Source organism: Diceros bicornis, chromosome 21 (assembly GCF_020826845.1).
Source record: "Diceros bicornis minor isolate mBicDic1 chromosome 21, mDicBic1.mat.cur, whole genome shotgun sequence".
In the NCBI taxonomy this organism is placed as follows: domain Eukaryota; kingdom Metazoa; phylum Chordata; class Mammalia; order Perissodactyla; family Rhinocerotidae; genus Diceros; species Diceros bicornis.
The window spans coordinates 26,639,115-26,665,712 of NC_080760.1; the positions used below are offsets into that span (position 1 = coordinate 26,639,115).

Below are 26,598 nucleotides of genomic sequence, written 5' to 3' on the forward strand. Positions count from 1 at the left end.
CTATAGCTTAAAAGATTGATAACTATAAGCTCCTTAAGGCAAGTAATTTGTTTTATTCATCTTTTTGTCTACCAGAAAAGTTAATGAGGCAGTTTATATATAATAATCACTCAAAAGATAACTTTCTGATATAGAAATGGGAGGAATTTGCAAAATCATGTGAGCTTTTAGTATAAATTAAAGGCCATGGAAGGAGACTAGAGAGAAAGCCAGAATTTTTTAATCCTCTCTCCACTAAAAGTATACAAATACCTAAATAATTTTTTCAATTGTTGGTTGCTCTGAGTGTCTTTCTATGTCTTTAGATACCATGTTTTGGGTCTTTCAAAGAAAATACTATTATTTATATCATTCTGACAATACCAATTGGGCAACAGACAGTATCAGTCTTCTTAAGGTTTACAGAAAACAAAACCAATATATACACTCAGAAGAGTGTTCAAAAGAAAACATGCTATAATTAACTATCCACAATTTTTAAAAATTACAACATTTTTCCTTTATTATTGTGAAAATCCTATGACAAAACAAATACAGGGGCCAGCCCAGTGGCATAGTAGTTAAGTTCGTGCGCCCTGCTTTGGCAGCCTGGGGTTCGCAGGTTCGGATCCCGGGCACGGACCTACGCACCACGTATCAAGCCATGCTGCGGCAGGTATCCCGCATATAAAGTAGAGGAAGATGGGCATGGATGTTAGCCCAGGGCCAATCTTCCTCAGCAAAAAGAGGAGGTTTGGCAACAGATGTTAGCTCAGGGCTCGTCATCCTCACCAAAATAAATAAATAAATACAGAATAAATTTCCCAAGAGAAAGTGGGTACAAGAAATTAAATAGGGGATGTTTGTTAAAAGGAAAACAAAAACGGAGGGGATTTGATGTTTACATTAAAAGAGAAGAACAGACATATAATGAATTCATGAGGAATTCAAAATATAATGTGCGATGTCAAAAAGAAAAACAATACCTGGACTGGCAGTGATTTAAACACATGTTCTGTCCCACCCAGGCTGCAATCTGTCTTGGAACTACAGGGTCCTAGCTACTAGGCAGAATGCTTCCAAAGAGGAAGCCATTCTTTCACTTCTTCACAATTGCTCACCAAAAGAGTCCTAAAGGGCACTGGTCTACAGATATAAATAGCTGTTCTTGCTAAGTTCTAAGAGAGTTAATATTATAATTTAGACAGAACAGTAGGATTTATTCAGAAAGGGATCTCAGAGATCCTCAGAGAACAAAAAATACATCACATGTGAGGAAACCAAGTTGTTAAGAGGCTAAATAAAAGGTCACCAGGAACAATTCATATTCAGAGGTGTATGTATTTATAAACCTGGGGAAAATATTTTTTAAATATTAGTATTTTCAAATACTTTTCAAAGAATTCATTGTTTAGAAAGCTATAAATATATAAAAATAATGAAACTAATTTTTATTTTACATATAAAGTTGTTTAAGTAACAAAAAAGGTATATTCAAAGAGTAATATGTATAAGTGTTAAATATTGTGAAAAATCTCTGTTAAGTAACATATACTATTCTCTGGCTATAAACATCAGAAATATGAACACTAATGATTATAGAGGGATGTCCTCTTGAATAGCTTTAAAAGAGTATGCACTCTTTTATATAAACATAAATTTCTTTTGAAAGACCTTGTTACTCTTCATTCTAAAATACTACCTTCATTCATTCATTCAACACCGAGAAAACTTAATGATTCTGCCCTCAAGGAACCTACTTTCAGTATAGTACAAAAGGTAAGAACATGTACATTAGTATACACCTATAATGAAGAGAGTTTAGCTTATCTTAAAAGATTAATATCTTCAATACTAATATGCTGGCTTCTCAATTGACAACAAACAGACATTATTTATTCATTTGATAAGTATTTATGAAACATCTAAACAGGTAAGCGAATGTATCAATTTTTTAAAAACATTTTTGGTAACTACAAAATTATTTAATTAAACTAGTTCACACTATTTAGGTACTACATTTTACAAAAGACTATTCTGGGAAATACAAAGGAAAATAAAATGCCCTGGTAGAACCCATAACCCACTAACCGGGAAGACAAACCAGACATAAATACGTAGGTACATAAATACACACGAGCTCTATGAAGATTAAAAGGAAAATTACTTTTGATTTTCTCTGACATGTCTTCATCCTTGTTTTCTTCAAGATCTTGACCAACTTGAACAAATGTGAAGGACTTGTAGGAAACAATCATTAGACCATTCCCATCAGGCTCGATAGCAGCATAATGCGGCACTGACTTTCCACGGAGAATATCACGCTTAATAATTTCATATTTTTTATCTGTAAGAAACTAAAGTATTTTAGAACAAAAAAATTATAATTAAAACACTATATTATAAAAATATTCTGGGGGCCGGCCCTGTGGTGTAGTGGTTAAGTGCACACGCTACGCTGCTGGCGGCCTGGATTCGGATCCCGAGCATGCACTGAGGTACCACTTGTACCTCAGTGTGGCGTCACACATAAAGTGGAGGAAGATGGGCACAGACGTTAGCCCAGGGCCAGTCTTCCTCAGCAAAAAAGAGGAGGATTGGCATGGATGTTAGCTCAGGGCTGATCTTCCTCACAAAAAAAAAAAAAAAAACTGAAAATATTTGTGTATCAATTTAATCAATATAAAGTACTTTTAGATGCACACTATTGAGTCTTTCACAAGGATAAAAAAATTTACAAACATTTTCTGTAAATAAATCCTTATTTTAAAATACTAAGTCTGATGAAATTTGCTCTGGATTGTGCTTTCCAACGTGGTAGCCACAGGTCACAGTGGCTAATTAAAATTAAGTAAAATTTAAAGTTCAATTCCTCAGTCATAGTAGCCACATTTCAAATGCTCAATAGCCATACATGGCTAGCTGCTGTTGTACTGAATGGCACCCATATAAAAGATGTCCATCTTGCAGAAATTTCCATTGCCCCAAGCCTTGGATCGGAAAGACAGATTTGAGAGCTTTTGCCTCCTGTCTCCTTGCAGGTCGACCTCGAAATGAAGCTTTTTTCTTTCCTCAAAAGATGATGCTGTAATAACTGGCTTTTTATGAGCACTGGGCAAGAGAACCCCATCTTTGTGAGGTAACAAAACTATCTATAGATAGTCATTTCACTGCATGGCAGGTACTAGAAACATAACACAATGCCCAAGAAAAAGTAAACAGCATTCACGAGAACAGCCTTGCATTTCAAAATCTACTAAATGATGTCAATCACTACAGATTCACAATTTGGTTATATTTTACCTTTATTTTTCTTACTGAGCGTGACCCACTCCAAAGAAACATAGAAACCACTTCCTTTCATATCCAATTCCTCTTTCTCTATTCGAAGAAGTAGGGTAGCTATCGAATGTTCTTCAGTGTTCAGCAATGAGATACTATGAATTATGATAAAAGGATTCCCAAGCTCTTCATTAAACATAATCTACAAAAAAAATAAAATTACACATACACAAAAATGCATATATTACACAAACACAGACAGCATAAAAGGAATACACAGAATTCTGACAATTCAACAATTAATTTGGATACTATTTATTACAAGGAATACAAAAATGAAAAAAGCCCTTAAATAAAAGTTAGAAGTTTAAATAATATTCCTTGAAGAAAGAACTTGTTAAAAATGTCTATTTGTTTAACAAAGAAAATTTGTCCATACTCTTGGCTTAAAAACACACAACAGGGCATCCAAGCAGCACCTAAAGGAGAAAGAGAACTAAAATCAGTCTCCTAGAAAAGAACTATCAGGTGAAAACAGTGCTCTATACAAAGAGAGGACAAGGGCCGGTCAATGTTCATTCCTCCATCTCTTCCTCTGTCTCACGTATGATTTATTTCTGCTGTCTTCCTCTTAGTTTCTGGACACTGTGGGTGCATGCATGTGTGCATACGTATGTCTGTGTGTATGCTTTTTTTTCCTATTGTTGTTGTTTTGGTTTGGTTTTTCTGTTTGTTTTCTGGAAGTTTCCAAAGGTAAGAATCAAAGAAACTAGAGAACACATCACTTAAACTTTCTTATTTCTCAAAAACAAGAGTCCATTTACATTTAAAAGGTATAATTCAACAAACTCTATTTAAAATATAATACCAAAATTGCTTTTTAAAAAGCAAATCTAAGGGGCCAGCCTGGTGGTGTAGTGGTTAAGTTCGAGCACTCCACTTCGGGGGCCCAGGGTTTGCAGGTTTGGATCCCAGGAGCAGACCTACATACTGCTCACCAAGGCATGCTGTGGCAGCGTCCCACATACAAAATAGAGGAAGATGGGCACAGATGTTAGATCAGGGACAATCTTCCTCACAAAAAAAAAAAGCATATCTAAGCATCATACAAAGACACAAAATCCTATCAAATTCTCTTTTTATACCACAACACATAATCTAAAAGACTATTATATAAGAGTAAACATTAAATAAGAGACATTTTAAGACTGATTCTAAACAAGATTTTTGAATAAATGAAAAGATAAATAGTTGGAAACAAACACTCAAGTGAAAAACAAATTAGCCTTTTTTTTTTTTTAAACCTATATCTGGAATCCCATCCTATCTGCTCCTACTTGAAAGCCTTATTAAAAAAAAAGTGTGCTTTAATGTCATCAATTTCCCCATATGTTTGAGCACCTCCAATAAAATTATTCCAATAGTAGACCTCTGGAAGCCATTCTAAAGTCTTCCATAGCAGGAAAAAAAAAAAACCCTCAAATACTCAAAACAGAGATGATAAAGACAGGTTTTTAGTCAGTTGACTGAGTTTTTCTTTGGGGGACAATGGGAGACAAGAGGGAGGAAAGAAAAACGCCAAGTTTTGCCAGGTACAAGTAGCTAGTTTATTGTTTCCTCCTCTTCCTTCCCTCTCACGTGAGTGACAGGGACTGGAATGAGACCAGAGGAGTGGATGTCTGGACTTTTATAAATTGTTAGCCTGAAGTTTCCATCTCCTGCACAAGCCCAGCAACTCAACTGTGATATTACTGATATATAGCACCCCCATCATAGTAGAGGCAAAACTTTCAGAAAGCAGGCAGTCTTCCTGTCTCCTTTCATTTCTCTTTCTACACTTCAGTCGTCACCACCCTTGCTTGGCCCCCTTATGCCCTACCATGCCCTCTAACCACTCCGACCTTTAGCTGCCTCTGTTACACCAATTCCCCCAAAGTCCTAAAACTCTCCTATGTTGTTTCTCTTAAAGTAACCATATTCCATAGCATCCTTCCCCCCTCAGTTAATGCCCAAGTCCCATCCCTTTCCCACTGCCCACCTCCCCAATCCCCAGTCAAAACTATTATTAACTGAAAACATCTCAGAGGTTATTTCATTACAGTATATACTGAAGAGAATATATAGCATATATGGGAAACCATATATACAGCCTGTTTATTTCATACGGCATATACTGTATACTGAAGAGAACACGGAAGATTTAAATTTCTGATTTAAAAAATTTATTGAAGGCTTAATATGTGCCAAGGGGATATACACAGCAGAAACCAAATTAATTATAAATCTATATGCATTTCCTTCTGGTGGAATATGTGGTATTATTTTTAAGCTGAAGGTGAGCTGAGCCAGGGTGTCTCTTCCTGTTCAAAACCAAGAGAATCCACACAGCTTGACAACAGATCAATTCTCCAAACTCCTTCCAACTGTTTCAGGTAGCTGTGCTATATACCACATTACCTCAGTTAAAAAAGAAGTTATTACTGGAAGCCAGAGCAGAAAATGTCACAATGTCCAATGAATATTTGAAACTGTGACTGCAAAGGCCTGCAAAAGCTCCCTTTGTTAGGCTATTGTTGTTCGGTCATTTATTGTATTTTTTGTTTAGTTTTTTGAACATACTACAATTTGGTAGTACTCCATTTAGTATAACTTAGTAAGAAAGGGAAACTTGGTTCTAAGGCCTTCTTGGTTTTCTTCAAATAATTAAAGCCTGGTCTTTGTAGGCATCTACTGATCTGATAAAAATATTTTAGGAGATATAAATACTTTAAGTTTGTATTTCTTTACCCAGAACTAAAGGACACCTGCTGAGATTTAGACAGTAGCAATATCACAATACACTTATTAGCATTACTCAGTTTCATTCTTTTCCACTTTCCAAAACTGTGGCTCTAGAGAAATTAATTCCTTATTTATTACTATTAAAATGCTACCCTGACCCTCAGATTTAAATGTTACATTGTTTTAAGAAAACTGAAGTAAAAATGGCATCTTAGAGATTGGCACATTACTATATTTATGTCAGAGTGTATTTTTTTAAGTAGGGAATACCCTGGTAAACTCACTATCTGACTAATGTAAAACATACCAGACAGCTAGCAGAGTGGTGAAGAAGTATGCTGGGCCCATAAACATACCAGCAAATATAACATGAGTAGAAGAGAAAAGACATTCTAATGTAATTTTTTTGGCCAACTCTTCAAGGAGGCGGCAACGTCAATGCTTACTGTACCACTTTTATATATATAAAGCGCTCAATAAATATTTGCTGAAAATGAATACAATTCCTGACAACTGCACTGACACCAGATCAAAACAGGAATGGTTAACATATCAGTTTTGTAAAAGGTATACATTTTATAATTTAACGAAAAATATATCCAAAACATTATATATTCTAAAAACCAAGAGGTCACATGTAAACTACACCTAAAAAGTGTTATTTCAAAATCATTAAGGTCTAATTTATATATACTTTCCAGAATTTGCATAAGTCTAGAAAAAAAAAGTCTCACCTCCCATTTTTCAGAAGCACTATTTCCACGTTCACCTGTACCAATGAGATACAATCTTCCAGTTCCATCTGACAAGGTAACCCAGGTAGAAGATGTGAACTGGATAGATGCAGAAAGGCGATTGTCGTATGCTGTCAAATCTGTGGGAAGTCGAAACACCTCTCGTGGTTTTCCCAAGGCAGTGTCCTAAAAAGAAACCAAACATAGATGAGTCTCTTCCTCTCCCTGATCCCTATACACACAGAATAAGTATGTGCAGTGTAGTGGTTACTCTCCTCTTCAAGAGAAGGTGCCTGATTCCCCTCCCTTTGAGTATGACCTGTACCACTAACTCAATTCTAACAAACAAAATACGGCAAAAAGTGAGGGTTATGTGACTTCTCACTAGGTCATAAAAGACTTTTTGCTTCTTTACATCTTCTATCTTGCTCTCTCTCCTGGATTGCACACGGCAGACCCACATCGGGAGGAACTGAGGGCTCCTGACAATAACCAGCACCTTGTGAGCCAATCATTCTGGGAGTGTATCCTTCAGCCCTAGTCAAGCCTTCAGATCACTGCAGTCTTGGCGACATCTTGGCTACAACCTCATGAGAAACCTTGAGACAGAATCACCCAGCTAAGCCACTCTGATTTCTGACCCACAGAAACTGTGTGAGATAACAAATGTTTATTGTTTTAAGTCACTAAGTTTTGAAGTGAATTGTTACACAGCAATAGATAACTAATACAATGCAGGAATCTAGTTTTAATTCTTCTCTTAAGTTTAGAGTTAATGATCAGTATTTTGAACTAACTGGAAATACCACATCATGTTCTAAATGCCTACATAGACATCAGCCTGTGGTATGAAAACACTACATTTAGACTATTACAAACTTAGGTTTTTGTAAACACATTTTTATTGTGTCTATATCCTTATATTTTAAAGCTGTAAAACGGACTGCATCATTAATATACTTCATAAGAAAATATATAAAAAAGCCTACAATTCAGGGAATAAACTTCCTTTCATATACCAAAATGTACTCAACTCAATAATTTTTTGTCACTGTTGTTAAAGTTTTAGTTTTCAGTTAAAAGATTTTCCTACAGGCCAAAAATAATCCTTGATTCGTGTATTTCATTCTCTGTTCCTAGAATTAGTTAGATCTATGTATATATTAATAAAATTTAAATAAACTATATACAATGTCCTTACCAGCCAGTTTTTTAGTGACCCATTGTTTCTTTCTAAAGAGGCCAATTTTCTTTTCTTTGAAAGGGCGCCTTTCCTTCTTTTTGTACTCATATTTTACTGATTTACATAATATTGAATTAAATAATGAAAATACAATAACAAGCACAACTGGCATAAAGTTTTTAGGAAGACCATATCTGAGTATTAGCGATGCAAAACTCAACTAGCAGAAACAGAAGTGTATCAGCACAGTACTGAGTAGCCTATTAGCAATAAATCTTAAGCTTACTTTGGTCTTCAGTCAGTATGTTATCAGAGGAAATAGAGAATATCAGTTAATCCAGTCAGTCAGTTAAATGGAGGTCAATTAAGAGAAATTTTACTGCAGGCTGAAATCTAAGTAGGCATTTAGAACATAATGTGGTATTTCCAACCAGTGAGAAACAAATGGAGTAGTTAAAAAATGGTATTGGGACACTAGAGATCTTTTGGAAAAAAATCATTCTTTTCTGCATACCATACACAAAAACATTCCATATTCTAAACAGATTAATAATCTAAACGTTTTAAAGAAAAAGTAAAATAACTTTGATAGAATATTAATAATGTTCTAATAATTTCAGGGTGGAGAAAGTCTTCCTACGCAAAATAAAAGATATGTGGGAGACAGGGAGGAAAATATTTGCCACAAATATAACACAGGACTAATATCTATAACATATAAAGAGACTTTAAAACTCAAGAAGAAATACATGATTATCCAAAATGTTTAAATGGGAAAAAAATATGAACAGGAAAACTGTGGTTAAAAAAAATTAGCCAGAAAAAAAAGATCTTAGTCTAGAAATGCCTTTTCTTGACTAAAGTGCCTTGCTGGCGGGAGTAAAAATAAGTATAGGCTATTTGGAGATGACTATAAATCAAATTTTATGAGGTTTTATATACCCTTTGGTACAATTCCAGCTCTAGAAATTTATAAGAATACTTGCACACACACACAAAGTTCCAAGAAACAAGAATGTTCATTTTAACAATGAAAACGAAAAATTGTGCCAATAAAAACTAGGCAACGACCTAGTTATTTATCAACAGTAAGTAAGAAAAAAGCAGCCCCGACATCCTAGAGCTGGCCTGGTAGCATTAGCTAGGCCTCGGTTTTGCTACAAGCTGGCCTGGCACTAACAGCTATGTTCTCCTGATCAACATAAACAGTTTCACAGAACAGAAATATCGATTAGGCCACTGTGTGACCATGATGGAACAAGACAAAAATAGCATCACTCCGTAATGATATCTGAGCACAGATGAAACATGAACATTGTCAAAGCCACAAACAGGACCTTAACCCAGGCCAGCATGAGTGACTGCAGCTTCTTTACTAACTACAGCCTGAGCCTCGGTCTAGTCTTCTCTCCTTCGGGAGAAGCCTTATTAAGATACCCATTAGAGAATTATACAGCTTCCTGGCAGTTTTCCTGGCAGTTTTCAATCCAGAGCAAAGCCCCACTTTCTTAAATCCTTCCCCCAAATCACCTAATACAAGCCCAATCCTATAATAAGTCCTTTCTAACATCCTCTTACTGAAACACTCTGTCTTTCCCCATGGTGTGCATTCTCCTCTGCTGCAAAATGTAATAAATCCAACTCGTTCAATTATAGATGTGTACCTGGCACCTTTGTCTGAACAGAATGGCTAACTATGGAATATCCACCCTTTGGAATACCAAATAACTGTTAAGTATACTGAAGTGGATTTATAAGACTGACATAAAAGGATCTCCAAGATAATAAATGAAAGAAGAAAGATGCAGAATATGTACAGTATGATTCCATATATATTGAAACAACCAAACGTTGTGATATGACAGCACGGAGCAAGGTGTAGACAGACACATGCTGGTCTGTTAACAGTGTTTACCATTAGAAAGGAAAATAGGACTGGAGTGTGACTGGTGGTAGGGGAGACTGGGGATAAGGGGAAACTTTCCATTTTTGCTTCAAATACATTGCTTGACTTTTTTTTTTTTTTTTTACACTGAGCAATTTATGTGTGATATATATAATTTAAAAGAACTCAATAGGACAAAATAAAATGGAACTTCTTTCTCAAAACAGTTGTTTCATTGAAAAGGTTTCCAGTGGTCTCCTCCACTACACACCCTTCACTGAATCTAACCTAGTGAACCACCATTAAGAAGAATGCAGGACTAAAGTTGTTAAATCATTGTTCTTCATTTCATACAATTATTAAGGTTGTTTTAAGCCATTTTCTTTTAAATACAAGGTCACACATGACTGAGATTGCTAGAAGTCTAATTGTCAGATAAATGACTGCAATATCCAATGGAATGATAAAGATATTCAAGTATATAAATGTAAAGCCAAAATTAATTAAATTAAAATACAAAAGAAACCACACAGTATCACTTACTTAAGTTAAAAGATAGTTTAAGTGAAAGCAACCTGAATGTTCCTGATTTTTTAAATCTAATCCTCAAAGGGTACATTTGAATTTTAAATGGACTATATGCAATAAAATATTTTCTTCTGTAAATCTTGGACTGTTAAATTATTTCTGAATAACCTCCGTTGACAGTTTTACAAAGTGTCCTCATAATAATGCTTTATGATACTGGTCTATAATGGCCTTGTTCTAGCCAATCATTTTCTTCTTCCACACCAAAAAAAGGTTAATGTAACTACAGTTGGACCTCCTCATCCTTGGATTCAACCACCTGTGGATTGAAAGGCCTACAATGGTTTAGTCTGTACTGAACACATACACTTTTCTTCCTTGTCATTATTTCCTAAACAATACAGTATAACAACAACTTACATAGCATTTACATTGTATTAGGTATTATAAGTAGTCTAGAGATGATTTAAAGTATACGGGAGGATGTGCATAGGTTATATGCAAATACTACACTACTTTATATAAGGGACTTGAGCATCCACAGATTTTGGTATTCGAAGGGGGTCCTGGAACCAATCCCCCGCAGATATCTACGTACCACTGTATGTTCAAAGCTGTTGAAAATCATTCTGAGGTAACATTTCACAGCTGAACTACAGAAGAACTAAAATTTCATTGATGAATGGAACACTTACTGAATGACTACAATCTACAAGCATCATATTAAATAAGTGCTTGGACTTTCTGCCATCTCATTTAATTATTACCAAATCCTATATAGTTGAAATTATTATTCCTACTTTAAGAAGATAAAGAGCTCTGTTCGAAAACATTAAATAATTTGCCTGGAACGCCATTGCTAGAAAATGGCAGGGCTACGATTCAAATCCTGGTTGACTCCACTCCAAAAGTTGATGGTCTTTTCCTGTATTCCACACTTTCTTGACAAGAAATCACTTTCCAGGTTTTTCTAAACAAGTGATACCTCAGATCTCATTGCAATTTCTAGAATACTCTCCCTACAAAAAAAAATCCCACTATGAATGCAACTATGATATTCAGCTTTTCTTCAGGCTAATATATTATACAGTATTTTTCATTAAATTCCTGAATCAATAAAATGTAATACAAAAATTATAATGTCCACATACTGTATATAAATGACATTGTAAATAAATAATAAATATTAATATATAAACTGTATATATTTATGAAAAACATCTCTAAACAGGAGTTTGGAGGCCTCAGTTAAAGATATAAGGAGACAAGCTTTGAACTAACAAAGCATTTTTCTAACACATATACATTTACAGAAAGCACTAGTCAAGTTTAAAGAAAAATGGCCAAGTAAAATTAAATAAGGATGCCATTTACTAGTACTATTAGACATAGACATTTAAAGTTTTGCCCTTTTAAAAGGAAGTGATCTTTTTCTGGAGAAAGGCTTTCATCACTAATAACATTATTTGGAAGAAAAAAATTCTTCCTTTTTCCTTCTTTTTTTTTTTGGTAAAGCTTTAAGAAAAGCTCTTTTAAAGTAATTGCAATTTGATTGAGTAATGTCTCTATGTAACATAAAGCTTTCAATAATGCATTAAGCACACACAGTAAAAAGAACTTAATCCTCCCTTTTATTTTTTTTTTAACCAGGTAAATAACTGGCTTCCTATTAATAAACTCGACTGTAGAAAATAAGCTGAGATTCAGGTCTAGACATAAACATACTGGCATACAACTGAGCTGTCACTCCAAGACACTGCCTCACAAATACATGCTTTCAAAGGGAATCCAGCAACTCTCCTCTGGATGTCTAAGTGCAATTTAAAGAGGCACCACGAGATGACATTCTTCTTTAGTAGCAGAAACAAACTAGTTTTTCAGGTAAATGGAAAAATAAATTATGACAATTAATTCCCTAAATATTAAGAAACAGAACATAATACTTTAAAATAAGCACTAATACCATAATAAAATTACAATATAATAAAAAACAAATTTTAGACACACTTTTTTTTTTTTTTTTTCACTTTCCTAAGGCATTTTCTACTTCCTAAGTGCACTTCCTCCCAATTGATATTTCTCTACTATTAAGGACTGTAAACTCACAAATTAAACTGACTTGGAAGCATAATGCCTCTATAAACCTGCGTGTTGAACTACTGCCACCTGCTGCCTCCTGACAAAACTAAAAGGTCAAGCAATGTGTGGATTTCCTTTCTTGGGCCCACTTTGACCACAATACTGCTTAGCCCAGATTTAACAGGGGTGGGTGGGTGGTCATTTGTAAACCAGCCACAGGAAAAGAAACTCTCTGGGATTTGTGTGTGTGTGTGTCTTTGATGAAAACAAAAATTCAGACACTAAAATGGTTATTAAAACAACTGTTTTCTGCTATTAAAAAAAGCCAATGTGTAGCCAGTGGCCAATACCCTCCACTTGCCTCTGACACAGCAGTTCAAAGAGCAAGTCGATTTCTTTTGTTGCTGATCAGAAAAATAGTATTCTTCTGTACCACAGATGCAGAGTTTCTCAAAACTTGCTCACTGGACCACAAGCAACATTTCACCTGAGGTGCTTCATAAAATGCAGATTCCCAGACCACGACCAATTCTGACATAATGAATCAGAATCTTTGGGAACCATAACCTGATATGAGCTTTTGTTTTGATCAATTACTTCAAGTGATTCTGATGTGCAATACAGGTTGAAAATCAAAGGCAAAAGCTGACTTAAGCAGAAAACAAGCTAGAACAACCCCAAACATGGTTCTTTAAAAATAAAATAATAATAACAATACACTTCTAAGTTTGATTAAGGAAAAAGAGGAAAAAGAGAGAAAGGAAAAAGAGAGAAAAGACAACAACAATCTTAGCATAAAACATGCAACTTTACAGCAACAAACTTGAAAACTTAAGAGGAAACAGATGATATTTTTCCCTGGCAAAAATATACTACTACAAAATTACCCAAGAAAAAGAGCTTGAATAAACCAATTACCATAAAATAAATTCAATAAATGATTAGAGAACTACCATCGAAAAGGACAACAGGATGTGCAATAGGTCCAAAGAGGATCTTTATCTAATATCTAAACAATAGATCATTCTAATCTTAAACTACTCCAGTTCCAGAACACTCTCCAATTCATTTAAGAAAGCCAGCAAAATTTTAACCAAAATCTGATAAATATCACCAAAAACAAAATAAAAAACTACTATAATTTGTGAAAAAACTACAAATATTCTAAATAAAATATCGGCAAAAGAATCCAACAACGTATCAAAAGAATAATATACTCTTACCAAAAAGGGTTTATTCTAGGAACTTAGAGAATTAGGAAACTAAGAATTTAAAAGTATATCAATTTAACTTACTACATTGATAAATTAATTAAAAGCAGACAATCATTAACAATAGGTGGATGCTGAAAAGGCATGTGATAAAATTCAGCAGGTATAACAAAAAACATTAAATAGAAACAGAAACTGAAGGAAGCAACTTTAAAACAATAAAAGCTATTCATAAAAAACCAAGAGTAAGTCTTTTCTTAATTTAAAAGCCATTACAATTAAAATCAAGAGCTAAACTGGGATACCTGTAATCCCCATCATTATTCAACATTGTCTCAAAGGTTCTATCTAGTAACAGCAATAAGACAAAAACGAAATGACATGGCAATCTTATTTCCATTTTCATCAACATTGGAAAAGGAGAGATAAAACCATTTCCTTCTGCTGATGATATAACTGTATACTTTGAAAACCTAAGTGGGAGTAGGTAAAAATCACTGAATTATCAAATAAGGTGGCTGTTTACATAACAAATAATCTTTATCAATAAGCACCCAGAAAAGAAAATAGAAAAAACTATACTCTGTTAACAACACAGGCACAAATTATAAAATACTTAAGAATAAATTTTAATAAAATTAGCATAAAATAAAGGGAAAACTATAAAAATCTTACTTAAGAACATAAAAGATCTAAACAAATAGAAGGACATACCATGTTCCGAGGTGAAAAAAAGATCATAAAAATGCCAATTCTCCCAAAATCAATATAAATTCTCCCACCCTAGCAAAAAACTGGAGATTTCTCTATTGCAAGTTTAAACTAGACTGACTCAGGCCATCAGGCCCAGCTAATAAGCACAGGGGTAAAAGACACTACTGCAAGAAAAACAGGAGAATCAGTGAATGTCCACCTGTTGAAAGATGAGACCACAAACTCTTTTCTTTTGCTTGGATCTCAGAAAGCCAGGATCAGGCCTTATACCTCTCAGAAAAGAAACAAGAGGACTCCTTTCTGGGGATATCTGCCAGCCCAGAAGATACGACCTACAAAAACTAACATTTGGGGCAAGGGATCCTCACTCAAACATAGCATCACTTACCAGTTGGAAAAAAAAAGGTACATGGCAGGTCTTTTCTATGGAGGATCTAATACACTACTTTTAGAGTGTATATTATGTCTTTTCAACTAGGTAATTCATGGACTTTATAACCTAATTGCTAAATAGAGAATACATATGAAGTGCTAAGAGTTTAGAGTTGAGAATGATAACTAAGAACTAGGAAAGAAGGCAACCTGTAGAAACTTCCCCAGAAGTCATGCATTCTAAATTATGGTTTCCATATTGCTTACCAATGAATTATTTTTTTTAAAAACCTTTCTGATTTTATCAGGAAGCTAAACAAATTTAAATTCAAATTTCAAATAATTCAAATTCAAAATACAAATTATTATATATATATACACATGTGGAAAGGCGTACATTGTTGTGAACATATACAAACGTGTATCAAAAGAGGTTGTTATTTCAATGTCAAGTTCAAATTGGGGAAGAGAGGGAAGGAAGCAGTTCATATTCTACTGTAAGTTAATAAACTGGAAGAGATTATTTTGTACACTGCTGCATTACTAGGGCATACAATAATATGTAACATATAGTAGGTATTCAAAAAATGTTTTGAATATTGGGTGAATAGTATAACTTAGACTATGTGACCTAGTTAGGCTCTGTAAGTCAATAATCTTAGTGAACTTCCAGATTTTGGTTTTGTCTCTAAAAAAAACAAAACATAACAGAATCTAAAAAACATAAAAGTCCTTACATTTAAAAGACACAATAAAATGCAAACTACATATATGCAGAGCATAGACATGTATGATCATGTATGGGCAATACAGTGCACATGTATGATTTAGGGCATTTGGCTTGTGTGTACACACTATCCAAGTCTATAGTGCATGTGACACCAGCTCAACACAAGGCCGACATGAGGGAAGCCATATTGTAGAAAAGAAACCCTACTGTAACTTTGAATGACCTCTGATTAACTAACCCAGACATGCTCTGTAGATTTTATGGCCCCTCACAGCTCCTCTAAGTTGATAACTTTGTTCTCTTGAGTTCCTTAGGAATGTGATGAGCCCCGGGCAGAGAGTCTATGCTGATAGCCGTCATCAAGGACAAGTGAAAGATCTGGTGTGGCACTCCCAGTCTGTAACACCAGAGGGTCAACATTCCTAACCCCCTCCCCTATAACCCACTGGCCTATATAACTGCTGTAAGATTTTGTGCCCCCTCAAGATGGTTCTTTCAGACATTAGTCGCCCATCTTCCCTCCTCCTAGCAAGCTGTCCTTTCTCTCCTACCTCCTCGCCTCTTGGCTATAGGCACGTCTTGCGGTGGGCAGACGACCCCCAACTTCGGGTGGTAACATATATAGAGTATATGTGTATATATGTCTTTAATGAGTCCATAGACAAGCAAAGAGAGACTAAATAAGGAACTGTAACAAGTTATTCTAAGGTATCCACAGAATAGAGAGTAGGCCAGGAAAAGAAATCAAAGACATACTAGTCTTTGCTCTGATTCCATGTCAAATAACCTATCTTCATAAAATTACAGTATTTGATTTCCTATGGAAACTTTCCAATAGAAGAAAAATATACTGACCCAGTCCACACTGCTTATCTATAGTATTTCAAATTTAATCATTAAGCTTTCATTCCAGATTTCAAATCATGCTTGTGACTTAAGTTGGAATTAGCATCCCAAATTGTGATTATCAGTGAGTGAACTGATAAAACAAAGCTTTTGGCCCTAAAGTGTGACTCTATCTGCATAGTACTAAACTGTATCCTCCTCCATATTATTTGTGCATCTTATCCCTGCTACCACTGTTACACGTTACCAATTTATTTGTGTATGTGGCTACTAAGCATGCAGCAGCATTCAATTAATGTTCTTTGAAGAAAAATAAATATTTCTTATTCAGTAAAATTATTTATCTCAACAAACCAAAGACTCATATCTGTAACTGAAGGAGAAATAATAAGACGAAGATCCCATCAAGAATGCAAAGCCAACTCTAAAGAGTAAGAACAAGCTTTAAACAGCTGTTATCCATTCAACAAACATATTGACCAAGCTTTCTGCTAGGTGCTAGGATTATAGAAATATGAGAATGTTTTCACACTACTATAACAAAATTGAGCAGTTTTGACATAAGACTATCAGGCCCTCAAACCCTAAAATATTTATTATCTGGCCCTGTGTAGAAAAAGTTTGCCAACTCCTGGCCTAGAAGGAATTCACAGTCCATGCAGATCTGAGAGCCAACGGTTTGAATATTACTGGGGGAGCAAAGGGAGGATGTGAGAGCAAGCTTTCTAGATGAAACAGTTAGCTGGGACTTCAGTGAAGACTGGGAAGCAGCTTGACACAGAAGTAAGAGAGAATATTCCAGGTAGAGTTAATCAAATGGGAAAAGGGCTGGAGACAACAGGATACAGGGCAGGTCTCAGGAAGTGCAAGAGTTTGGTATTGCTAGGGCGTAGTATCCAAAATGCTGAAAGACAAGGTTGGAGGGAAGGGCATTATAAACTGCATGTGCCAAGATGAGTTTGTATTTTAAGAACATATATCACTCTGTACTTACACTTGCCAAAAAATTCAAAAACAAACACACAAAAAAACCACTTCTGGAAGGATACACAAGAAACTAATAGAGGGAATATGGTATCGAACACAGGACAAATAGATAAAAGATGGGGTCTGAGAGACTTCACTCAACACTTTTTTAAATTTCTTGTTTTTAAAATCACAGGAAAGCATTACCAATTCTAAAATTACACATTAAAAAGTGTGGATTTTGTCATAAAGGAAATAGTTAAGGAATTTAAATGACAAGTGAAAAGATCTGACAAACAAATTAGAGAGATTATTCTGTAGATGTAGATACAATGTAGAGGAGGGCTAGAAAGATCGAGACTAGTTAGGAAGCTATTAACAGACTACTGACCGTTTGAAGCAAATACATCAACAATGTATTGTGGAGCTTACAACATCTAAAGAAGTAAAAAACCTGACAAAAATAGCTCAAATGGTGGGAAGGGAAGTGAAAGGAATCATATTACTGTAAGGTTTTTATATTGTTTTTTAAGTGGAATAACAATTAGAGGCAGATTAGGGTAAGTTAAGGATGAATACTATAATCTCTACATTAACCATTAAAAATACAAAGTTTGGATAAAAAGAGTAAATTAAATGGAATTTTAAGAAAATTTTTTTAAAAAAGAAAAAACCTTGATTAATCCCAAAACAGGTAGGAATAGAGACAAAAAGGAACAAAGAACAGATGGGACAAACTGAAAAGAATTTGCAAAATGGTAACAAAAACCCAACCATATCAGTAATTATAATAAATTTCAATGTACACAGCCTTCCAATTAACGGACAAAGATTGTCATACTGGATAAAAATCAAGACTCGACTATATGCTTTTTACAAGAGATACACTTTAAAAATAATAACTGATAAAGTGAAAGAAAAAGGATCAAAAAAGATACATACTAATTTTAACAAAGCCAGGACAACTATATTAATATCAGAAGATTTCAAGATAAAAATTATTCCCAGAGCCTAGAGACAAAGAGGGACATTACATAATGCTAAAGGACCAATCCATAGCAGACAAAACAATCCTAAATGTTCACACCCAATTAACATAGTTAAAAATACATAAAGCAAAAATTAACTAAAAGGAAAAACAGACAAATCCACTTTCATAGTCAGGGTTAACACAAGGCAGACATGAACAGTTACACTGACACTGATATATAAAACTCATTAGAGTAGCTGCCAATTGGTGGGAGCAGAGAGGAATAAATAAGGAACAGGAATAAAGCGAAAAATTAAAACTGAATTAAACAGAAGGGAGCCTTATGTAGACTGGATGATGGAATTCCATATACTAAAGGTATGTGTACCTCAATTCTCTGGACATCAGATTAGTAGTGAAAATTAAGGATCAAATTTATTGGAAAATCCTAGTATTATAGATTTATGCCTTACCAGCATCACTGATAAATTCATAATTCTTCCAAGGTTATCAATGTAGTAGACACTGTCTTGATACCATGAATCACAGTGTAGGTAATTATACATTCCAAAGGCATGCATGTGTTCCAGTGTATATTGATCATCTCGAAGTTTTACTTCTGCCACAGCTGAAATACAAGAAAAATAAACATAAACATCAAGAATTCTGCCTCAGATTGTTCCTTTCTGCAGAATGCCTATAAGGCAAAGCAATCACAGAATGCTATTCACAAAGGCCTTCAGGACAATTCACTATATTATTCACTCAAAAATAATTTCTGGGGCCGGCCCCGTGGCTTGGCAGTTGGGTGCACGCGCTCTGCTGCTGGCAGCCCGGGTTCAGATCCCGGGCGTGCATCGACGCACCGCTTCTCCGGCCATGCTGAGGCCGCATCCCACATACAGCAACTGGAAGGATGTGCAACTACGACATACGACTATCTACTGGGGCTTTGGGGAAAAGAAATAAATAAATAAAATTTAAAAAAATAATAATAATAATAATTTCTGGATACCTACCAGGCACTGTGTGCAGAGGATAAACAGTGAGTAAAACTAACATGGTCCCTGCCCCGGCAGAACTTAGAATAGCGGCTATGGGAGACAGGGCTTTTCATGCCATAACCCTCTTTTCTCTCAGGCACCTCTTAAGACAGAGAAATTCCAAAATTGAAGGATTTCCTGTCTTCTGGGCAAATATTAAGTCCACTTTATAAACTGTTTTTATACTTGTAAAATGCTTTATTTCTATTATCTCATTCATTTTTACCACATATTAAGAAATAAAGAGAATGTTTTTATTATAAATGTAAGCACAAACGGTGACTTCTCCAATGTTATACCACATCTTTTCCAAGGGAACAGAACACAGCAATATTATACCTAGAATAGAAACAAGGTTTTCTACCTAAGGAACAGTGTTTTTTCTACCAGGGCATTAGCCGCTTCCATAATTTTATTTTACTTTTTTCCAACTTTATTAAGATATATCAGCATATAACATTGTATAAGTTTAAGATGTACAACATAACGATTTGATATATTGTGAAATGATTACCACAATAAGTTTACTTGACACATCCATCACCTCACATAGTTTTCCTTCTTGTGATGAGAACTTTTAAGATCTACTCTTAGCTGCTTCCATAATTTTAAATCTGCAAAATGTGATCTCTGCCTTCCATTCCTCCTTTCCTTCCATGCAGACAGGAACCCTTACAGCTCAGGGCTGCCTGTGACCTAGAATTAATTTCTGCTCCAACAGGAAATACATAAGTGGACTACGCTCAGCCAATACTTTACCTTAATAATATAAAACTCACCTTACTGTATTCTGATTGCAAGTAATTTCTTCTTCTTCCAGAGTGCTCACCTGTTCCTACTTCTATTACCTGCCTTGAGTCCTGGCTGACTTATATTCATTTATTCAGAAAATATTTTAATAGGCACGAATGATGAGCAAAGAGCACAAAAACTACCTTCTTAGCACTTACGATCCAGCAGGGAAACAAATTAGTCAAATAATCACATAAATAAATACACAATTAAAATGTATTAAATGTTATAAAGAAAAACTACTGGTACCACGAGAACAAATAACACTGAGAGCCAATCTACTTGGGAAGATTAATGAAAGTTTTCAAAAATTTGAGCCAAACTACAAAGGATAAGGTAGATTTAACTTCAGAAGAAATATACTCACACCCACACCCACACCCACACGCACCTCTATTCATCACAGGCAGAAGGAAAAGCAAACAAAAGTAGGAGGAAAAGCTGGTGTTCGAAGAACAAAAAGAAGGTCAGACGGGCTGAAATACAGAGCATTAAGGAGAACTGTTGAAGAAAAGGCTACAGATGAATAAAGCTAGAAAACCGGGCAAGAGCTGATACAAGGAAGCCCTTGTCTTTATTTATCTTTGTTGATAAAGTCAATGTAATAAGAATTCATTTAAGAGTTTTTAAGCAGCAGAGTAAAGTCCAGATTTGAATTTATAAAAGATTACTTATAACTACAACATGCAAAACAGACCATAGCAAAGCAGGGGTAAAGCCAGGAGGATCCGTAGGAAGTTCCTGCAGTCATCCAGGGAAAGGATGGTTAAGTCTGGAGGCTTTTCAGATGTAAAATCATTACAACTTTATGAGGGATTTGATAGAGGCTGAGGAAACTGTTATTATATAACTTGAGGAAGTGTTTATTTTATCAGGAACAGTTAGAAATAAATATTCCACTGATTAGGAGGGAAACAATCATCAATTCTTGGTTTTGTAGCACCACTGTGTGGACGAAACTTGACACTGCAGGAAATGTGCATGGAACATAACAGTCCAGAGCAGTAATACTAGGCAATGATATAACACACTTTCTTCATATTTGTTCCAAAGATCCTGGGGCAATCCTGAGCAAGCCAGAGGCTTCTTAGCCCGTTGTCTTTACACCTCATCTGTGAACATATGGATCTGGAAAACCATTATTAGGAGACCATGATATAGTCTAAGTGTTGCACTCCAGCGAGATAATTTATGTAAATTATTAGAACACAGAAATGAGCAGAGGGTATATTACATACTTAGTATTTTGTAAAAGCTGTTAGTGCATGGAAAAAGGCCACCGATCTGGCCCCAAATGAGAAAGGAAAAGTTATCATTGCATTTATCATGTCAATCATCTTGAGTACAAAAGGGCAGGCAGAGCAACTGAAAGGAGAAAAGCAGCATCAAGAATGTGACAGAGCTTAACCACTGACAAAGCTCTTCTGCAGAGTCTCCTAAGAGGGAGGAGAGCAGGGAGTCTCCCATCTCTACTTAGATCTTTAAAATGGTTGAAGAGGAGGAATCTCTTTAACAGAGGGCTAAGAAGCCAACGTAGTAAATATTTTATTATTTAATATTATCTTGCATTGGAAATAAAAGAGCTTTGCTGAAAAATTCTTCTTAGTCTTTTAAAAAAAACTTAGGGCCTGACAAGAAGGGGATCTCCCCTAATCTTTACCTACATTGCTTACAAAATACACGTGGAACCTCAAAAACCTATAGTTTTTCATTCACAAATTGTTTATTGAATGTCTACTATATGCCAGAAACTGTGCCCGGCATTTGAGCACACACTGGTAAATAAAACAGACATCATCCCTGCACTAACGGTGCTAACAATGGTTACAATGACTGTGTCTTGTCCTCTCAAAACAGACTATTATGTTGAACCACATGAAAGTGCCAATATTCAACTCTTTTGACACCAATTAAATACAATTCAATTTAATACTTATATAAGCAAAGTACAATAGTTTAAAAAAAGGAGAGGGGAGTAGAGGCAAAGAACATTAATTTACAAAGGTCACTTCTTAGACTATTTATCTTCTAATCATACCCATGAGTTGTCTTCTTTTCCCCTAGTTACTGAGTTTGCTATCTGTGTATAAAGGTGTAAAAAAGTAAGAGTACATTTTGTATAACAAATTCTGAAGCAAGATTTACAGAACAGGGCAGGGCTAGAATTAGGTGCATTGCTCCCACTGAATTATTTTATACAATGCTTCTGCACACATTAACACATTCATCTCCTCTCTTCCCCATATTTTCCTCTGTAGGAGGAGGTGTGAATTTTTATAGTAAACTCTACATAAACACAATGGTTACACAGCTCTTCTCTTCCTTTACTCCAATTATAGACTAAATCTTCATGAGCTTTTGTTCTCCCTGCCCTGAAGAAAGAGCCGAGAGAGACTCTATAGAGCATTAGGAAAAGCAGGAGCTTCCGGATCAGCTTTGCCACTGATGAGTACTTTGGTTAAGTTCCCTACCCTTTCTACCGCACCTCCTCATCAAGGTTAACAATACTTATCCTATAAAAGTATTAACAAGCTTAAATTAAAAACATGTAAAGTATTTGCCATATGGCACATAAGAAGAATTTTAAATGTTGATTTCCCTGTTCCTCTTCTCCCTTCCAAGTCTAATTCTCACACAGGTGTTTATGATTCCATTCGCTCCTGCCTCTTCTAGGCCCTTCCTCCACAGTTATCTCCTCTCTACTGGCCCCTTCTCCTCCACTTAAATACGTTGAAAACTTCCCAATTCATAAAACAAACAATGAAAAAGGTTTCCTCCTCTCTGCCCTGCACTCAAAGTAGAGCTCTCCCCTACCCTGCACTTCTCAAACTTCTTTCAAAAGCAGTCTACACTTCCATTTTCTCATTATCCTCATTAACCCATTTCATTTTTGTTTCTAGCTCTACTAGTCTATAGAAATTATTTTTTCATTTAAAAAATATATATTGAACTTTTGCTTGCAGCCAAGGTGGAATAGTGACCAGATTTATCTTCCCATCAGAAACAACCAATATGATAAAATAAAATAAACCAGACAAAATTACAGGAAACAGTAGTTCTCAAGACACTACACATCAGACAACAAAGAAGAGTGACCCTTAAGTAATGAGAAATAAGTGAGGTGAGCCCTACCACTGCCCAGCTTACCACCTTGAGTGAGTTTCCAGACCACGGCACAAAGAGGGGAAAGTGAGGGAGAACCTGGCAGGCTCCATGAGTTGAGGAAACTGAGCTGAAAGTCTTGGCAGACCAAGGCAGCTATAGCTCATTGGCCAGACTACCAGGGAAGAAGAGCCAAACAGAGAGAGAACTCAGAGATCTGCAGAGGGTCGCTCTCACATACTCAGCCGAGTGCTTATGGCATATGTTTAAGAAAACTACCCCAGGCCAGGGAAAAAACCATCTGAAAGGATTAGAGGCAGCAGTGCTGGGTGCTCACACAAGGCTGGGAGCTGTGACTGTTCCTACCAGGCAGCATGGAGAAAACTCCTAACTCATGGGATAATAGGTAGAGTATACAGAAAAGTCTCATCTCAGTAGTGGGGAATAATTAGTCCTTGACTGAGCACTGCTCCAGACCAGCCTAACAAATCATAAAAGCAAGACTCAATGGAATTAACCTGTTTCCAAGTAACTGAACTGCATGCCAGAACAAAGTTCAAGAAGATTCATATGAATACAAAAGTATCCTGCATCCAACAAGGTAAAATTCACAATTTCTGGCATCCAATCAGAGATTATCAGGCATGCAAAAAGAAAACAAAACCCATAATGAGGAGAATAACCAATCAATACATAACTGACACAGAGGTTATAATCAGTATAAGAAAACATTAAAACAGTTATTAAACTACATTCCATATGTTCAAAACAACAGAGACATGAAAGATGTAAAAATGATTTAAATCAAACGTCTAGAGATGAAAACTACAAAATCTAAAAGGAAAAATACACTGGATGGGATTAACGACAGACAGACATTGCAAAAGAAAAGACTAGTGAAATTAAAGGCATGAAAATAGAAGCTATGCAAAATAAAAAGAGGGAAAAAAAGAATGAAAAAATATATGAAAAGAGCATTGACGAGCTGGGGTCAACTTCTAGCAATCTAAAAACGGGTACCTAGAGTCCTCGAAGGAGATAAGAGAGAGGAAAAATAATTGGCAGAAATGATGGCTGAAAACTTTCCAACTATAAACTCACAAATCCAGGAAGCTCAAGACCCTAAGCACAAGAATCATGAGGAAAACCACACCAAGCTACAACACAATCAAACTGCTCAAAACCAATGTAAAAGAGAAAAATCTTAAAAGGAGCCAGAGAAAAAAGACACGCTATATATAAAAGAACAAAGACAGGATAACATCAGATTTCTCATCAGAAGCAATACAAGTAAGAAGACAGTGGGGCAACACCTTTAAGTATTGGAAGAAAAAAACTGTCAATGTAGAATTCTACACATGGCAAAAACATCTTTTGAAAACCAAGGCAAAATAAAAATGTTTTCAGGTACAGTTATGTGCCACTTAACGACAGGGATACGTTCTGAGAAATGTGTTGTGAGGCGATGTCGTCGTTTCGCGAACATCAGGGTGTACTTACACAAACCTAGATGGTATAGCCTACTACCTAGTTTACATGGTACTAATGTTATGGGACCACCATTGTATATGTGGTGCATCATTGACTGAAACGTCGTTATGTGGCACATGACTGTATATCAAAGGTGAAAAATTTCACCACCAGAAGACCTAACTACAAAAATATTAAAAGTCCTTCAGGTAGGAGGAAAATCATACAGAGAAAAATACAAATCTGCATAACAGAATGAAGAGCACCAAAAATGGCAACTACATATAAGTAAATACATAAGACTTCTCTTACTTAAATCTCTTTAAGAGATAATTAACTATTTAAACAAAAATAACAACAATGTATTGTGAGTTTATACTAATATGTAAAAGTAAAATGCATGACAACAATAGTATAAAGGCCAGGAAGAGAGAAATGGAAGTATACTATTGTAAGGTTCTTAAACTACACATGAAGTAGTGTAATATCAATTGACTGTATCATGTAATAAGTTAAAAATGTATACTATAAACCCTAAAGCAACCACTAAAATAACAAAGAACTATAGCTAATAAGCCAACAAATGTGATAAAAATGGACTCATAAAAAATACTTAAGAGGCCGGCCCGGGATTCGCCGGTTCAGATCCCAGGCGCACACCGACACACCGCTTGTCAAACCATGCTGTGGCAGGCGTCCCATATAAAGTGGAGGAAGATGGGCATGGATGTTAGCCCAGGGCCAGTCTTCCTCAGCAAAAAGAGGAGGATTGGCAGATGTTAGCTCAGGGCCGATCTTCCTCACACACAAAAATAATAATAATAATAATACTCAATCCAAAAGGCAGAAAAGTGAGAAAATTCCATTTTTCCAAAGACTAGATGGGGCAAATGGAATACCAACAGCAAGAAGAAAGCCTCAAATGAGCAAAATCAATAATCACATTAAATGTAAACAGTCTAATTTAAAGACAGAGATGGTCAGATTGAATAGAAAAGCAAGACCCAATTATTTCTGCCAATAAAAAATGCATGTTAGGGGCTGACCCCATAGCCTAGTGGTTAAGTTCAGCACACTCCGCTTCAGTGGCCCGGGTTCAGTTCCGAGCACAGACCTACACCATTCATCAGAAGCCATGCTGTGGCCAGAACCCACACACAAAACAGAGGAAGACTGGCACAGATGTTAGGTCAGGGCAAATCTTCCTCAAGCAAAAAGAGGAAGATTGGCAACAGATGTTAGCTCAGGGCAAATCTTCCTCAGAAAAAAAAAATGTTAAAAAAATGCATGTTAAATACTAAGACACAAATAAGTTAAAAGTAAAAAGGATATAAAAATATATATATACATGGTAACACTAATCAAAAGAAAGCTGGAGTGACCATTTTAATATCAGTAGTTTTCAGACCAATGACCATCACCAAGGATAAAGGTTATTCCATAATGATAAAGGGGTCAATTTATCAAAAGGACACAATAATCAATAAATTATGCAATATATCAGAGCTTCAAAATATATGAAGCAAAAACTGATAGAACTGCAAGGAGAAACAGAAAATCCACAATTATAGTCAGAGGTTTCAACATCCCTCTCTCACACAACAAGGATGAACTCTAATAATGCTGAGTAAAAGAAGCCAGACGAAAAGAGTAGATACTCTATGACCCATGTATATAAAACTCTAGAAAATGCAAACTAATATGTAGTGGCAAAAAGCAGATCAGTAATTGCTTAGGGATGGGAGACAGGGGAGGGAACAGACGGCTTGGTTACAGAAAGGCACAGGGAACTTTGGGGGATGACAGCTAAGTTTAAAATCTTGACTGTGGTGATGACTTCATGAGTGTATACATACATCAAAACTTGTCAAACTGTACAAAATGTGCAGTTTATTGTCAATTCTATCTCAGTAAAGCTGTTTAATGTTTGC

General features: G+C 35.5%; 1 protein-coding gene across 1 annotated transcript in view; it reads right to left on the bottom strand.

Moving 5' to 3' along the window:
- NUDCD1 (NudC domain containing 1) overlaps positions 1-26,598 on the bottom strand; it is a 68,809-nt gene that overhangs the window by 39,452 nt on the left and 2,759 nt on the right. The window contains exons 2-5 of the mRNA XM_058564798.1: positions 18,734-18,888; positions 6,777-6,962; positions 3,283-3,463; positions 2,147-2,326 (exon numbers count right to left, since the gene is read on the bottom strand). Coding sequence (XP_058420781.1) covers positions 2,147-2,326; positions 3,283-3,463; positions 6,777-6,962; positions 18,734-18,888 — 702 coding nt within the window. The remainder of the gene's footprint in view (positions 1-2,146; positions 2,327-3,282; positions 3,464-6,776; positions 6,963-18,733; positions 18,889-26,598) is intronic.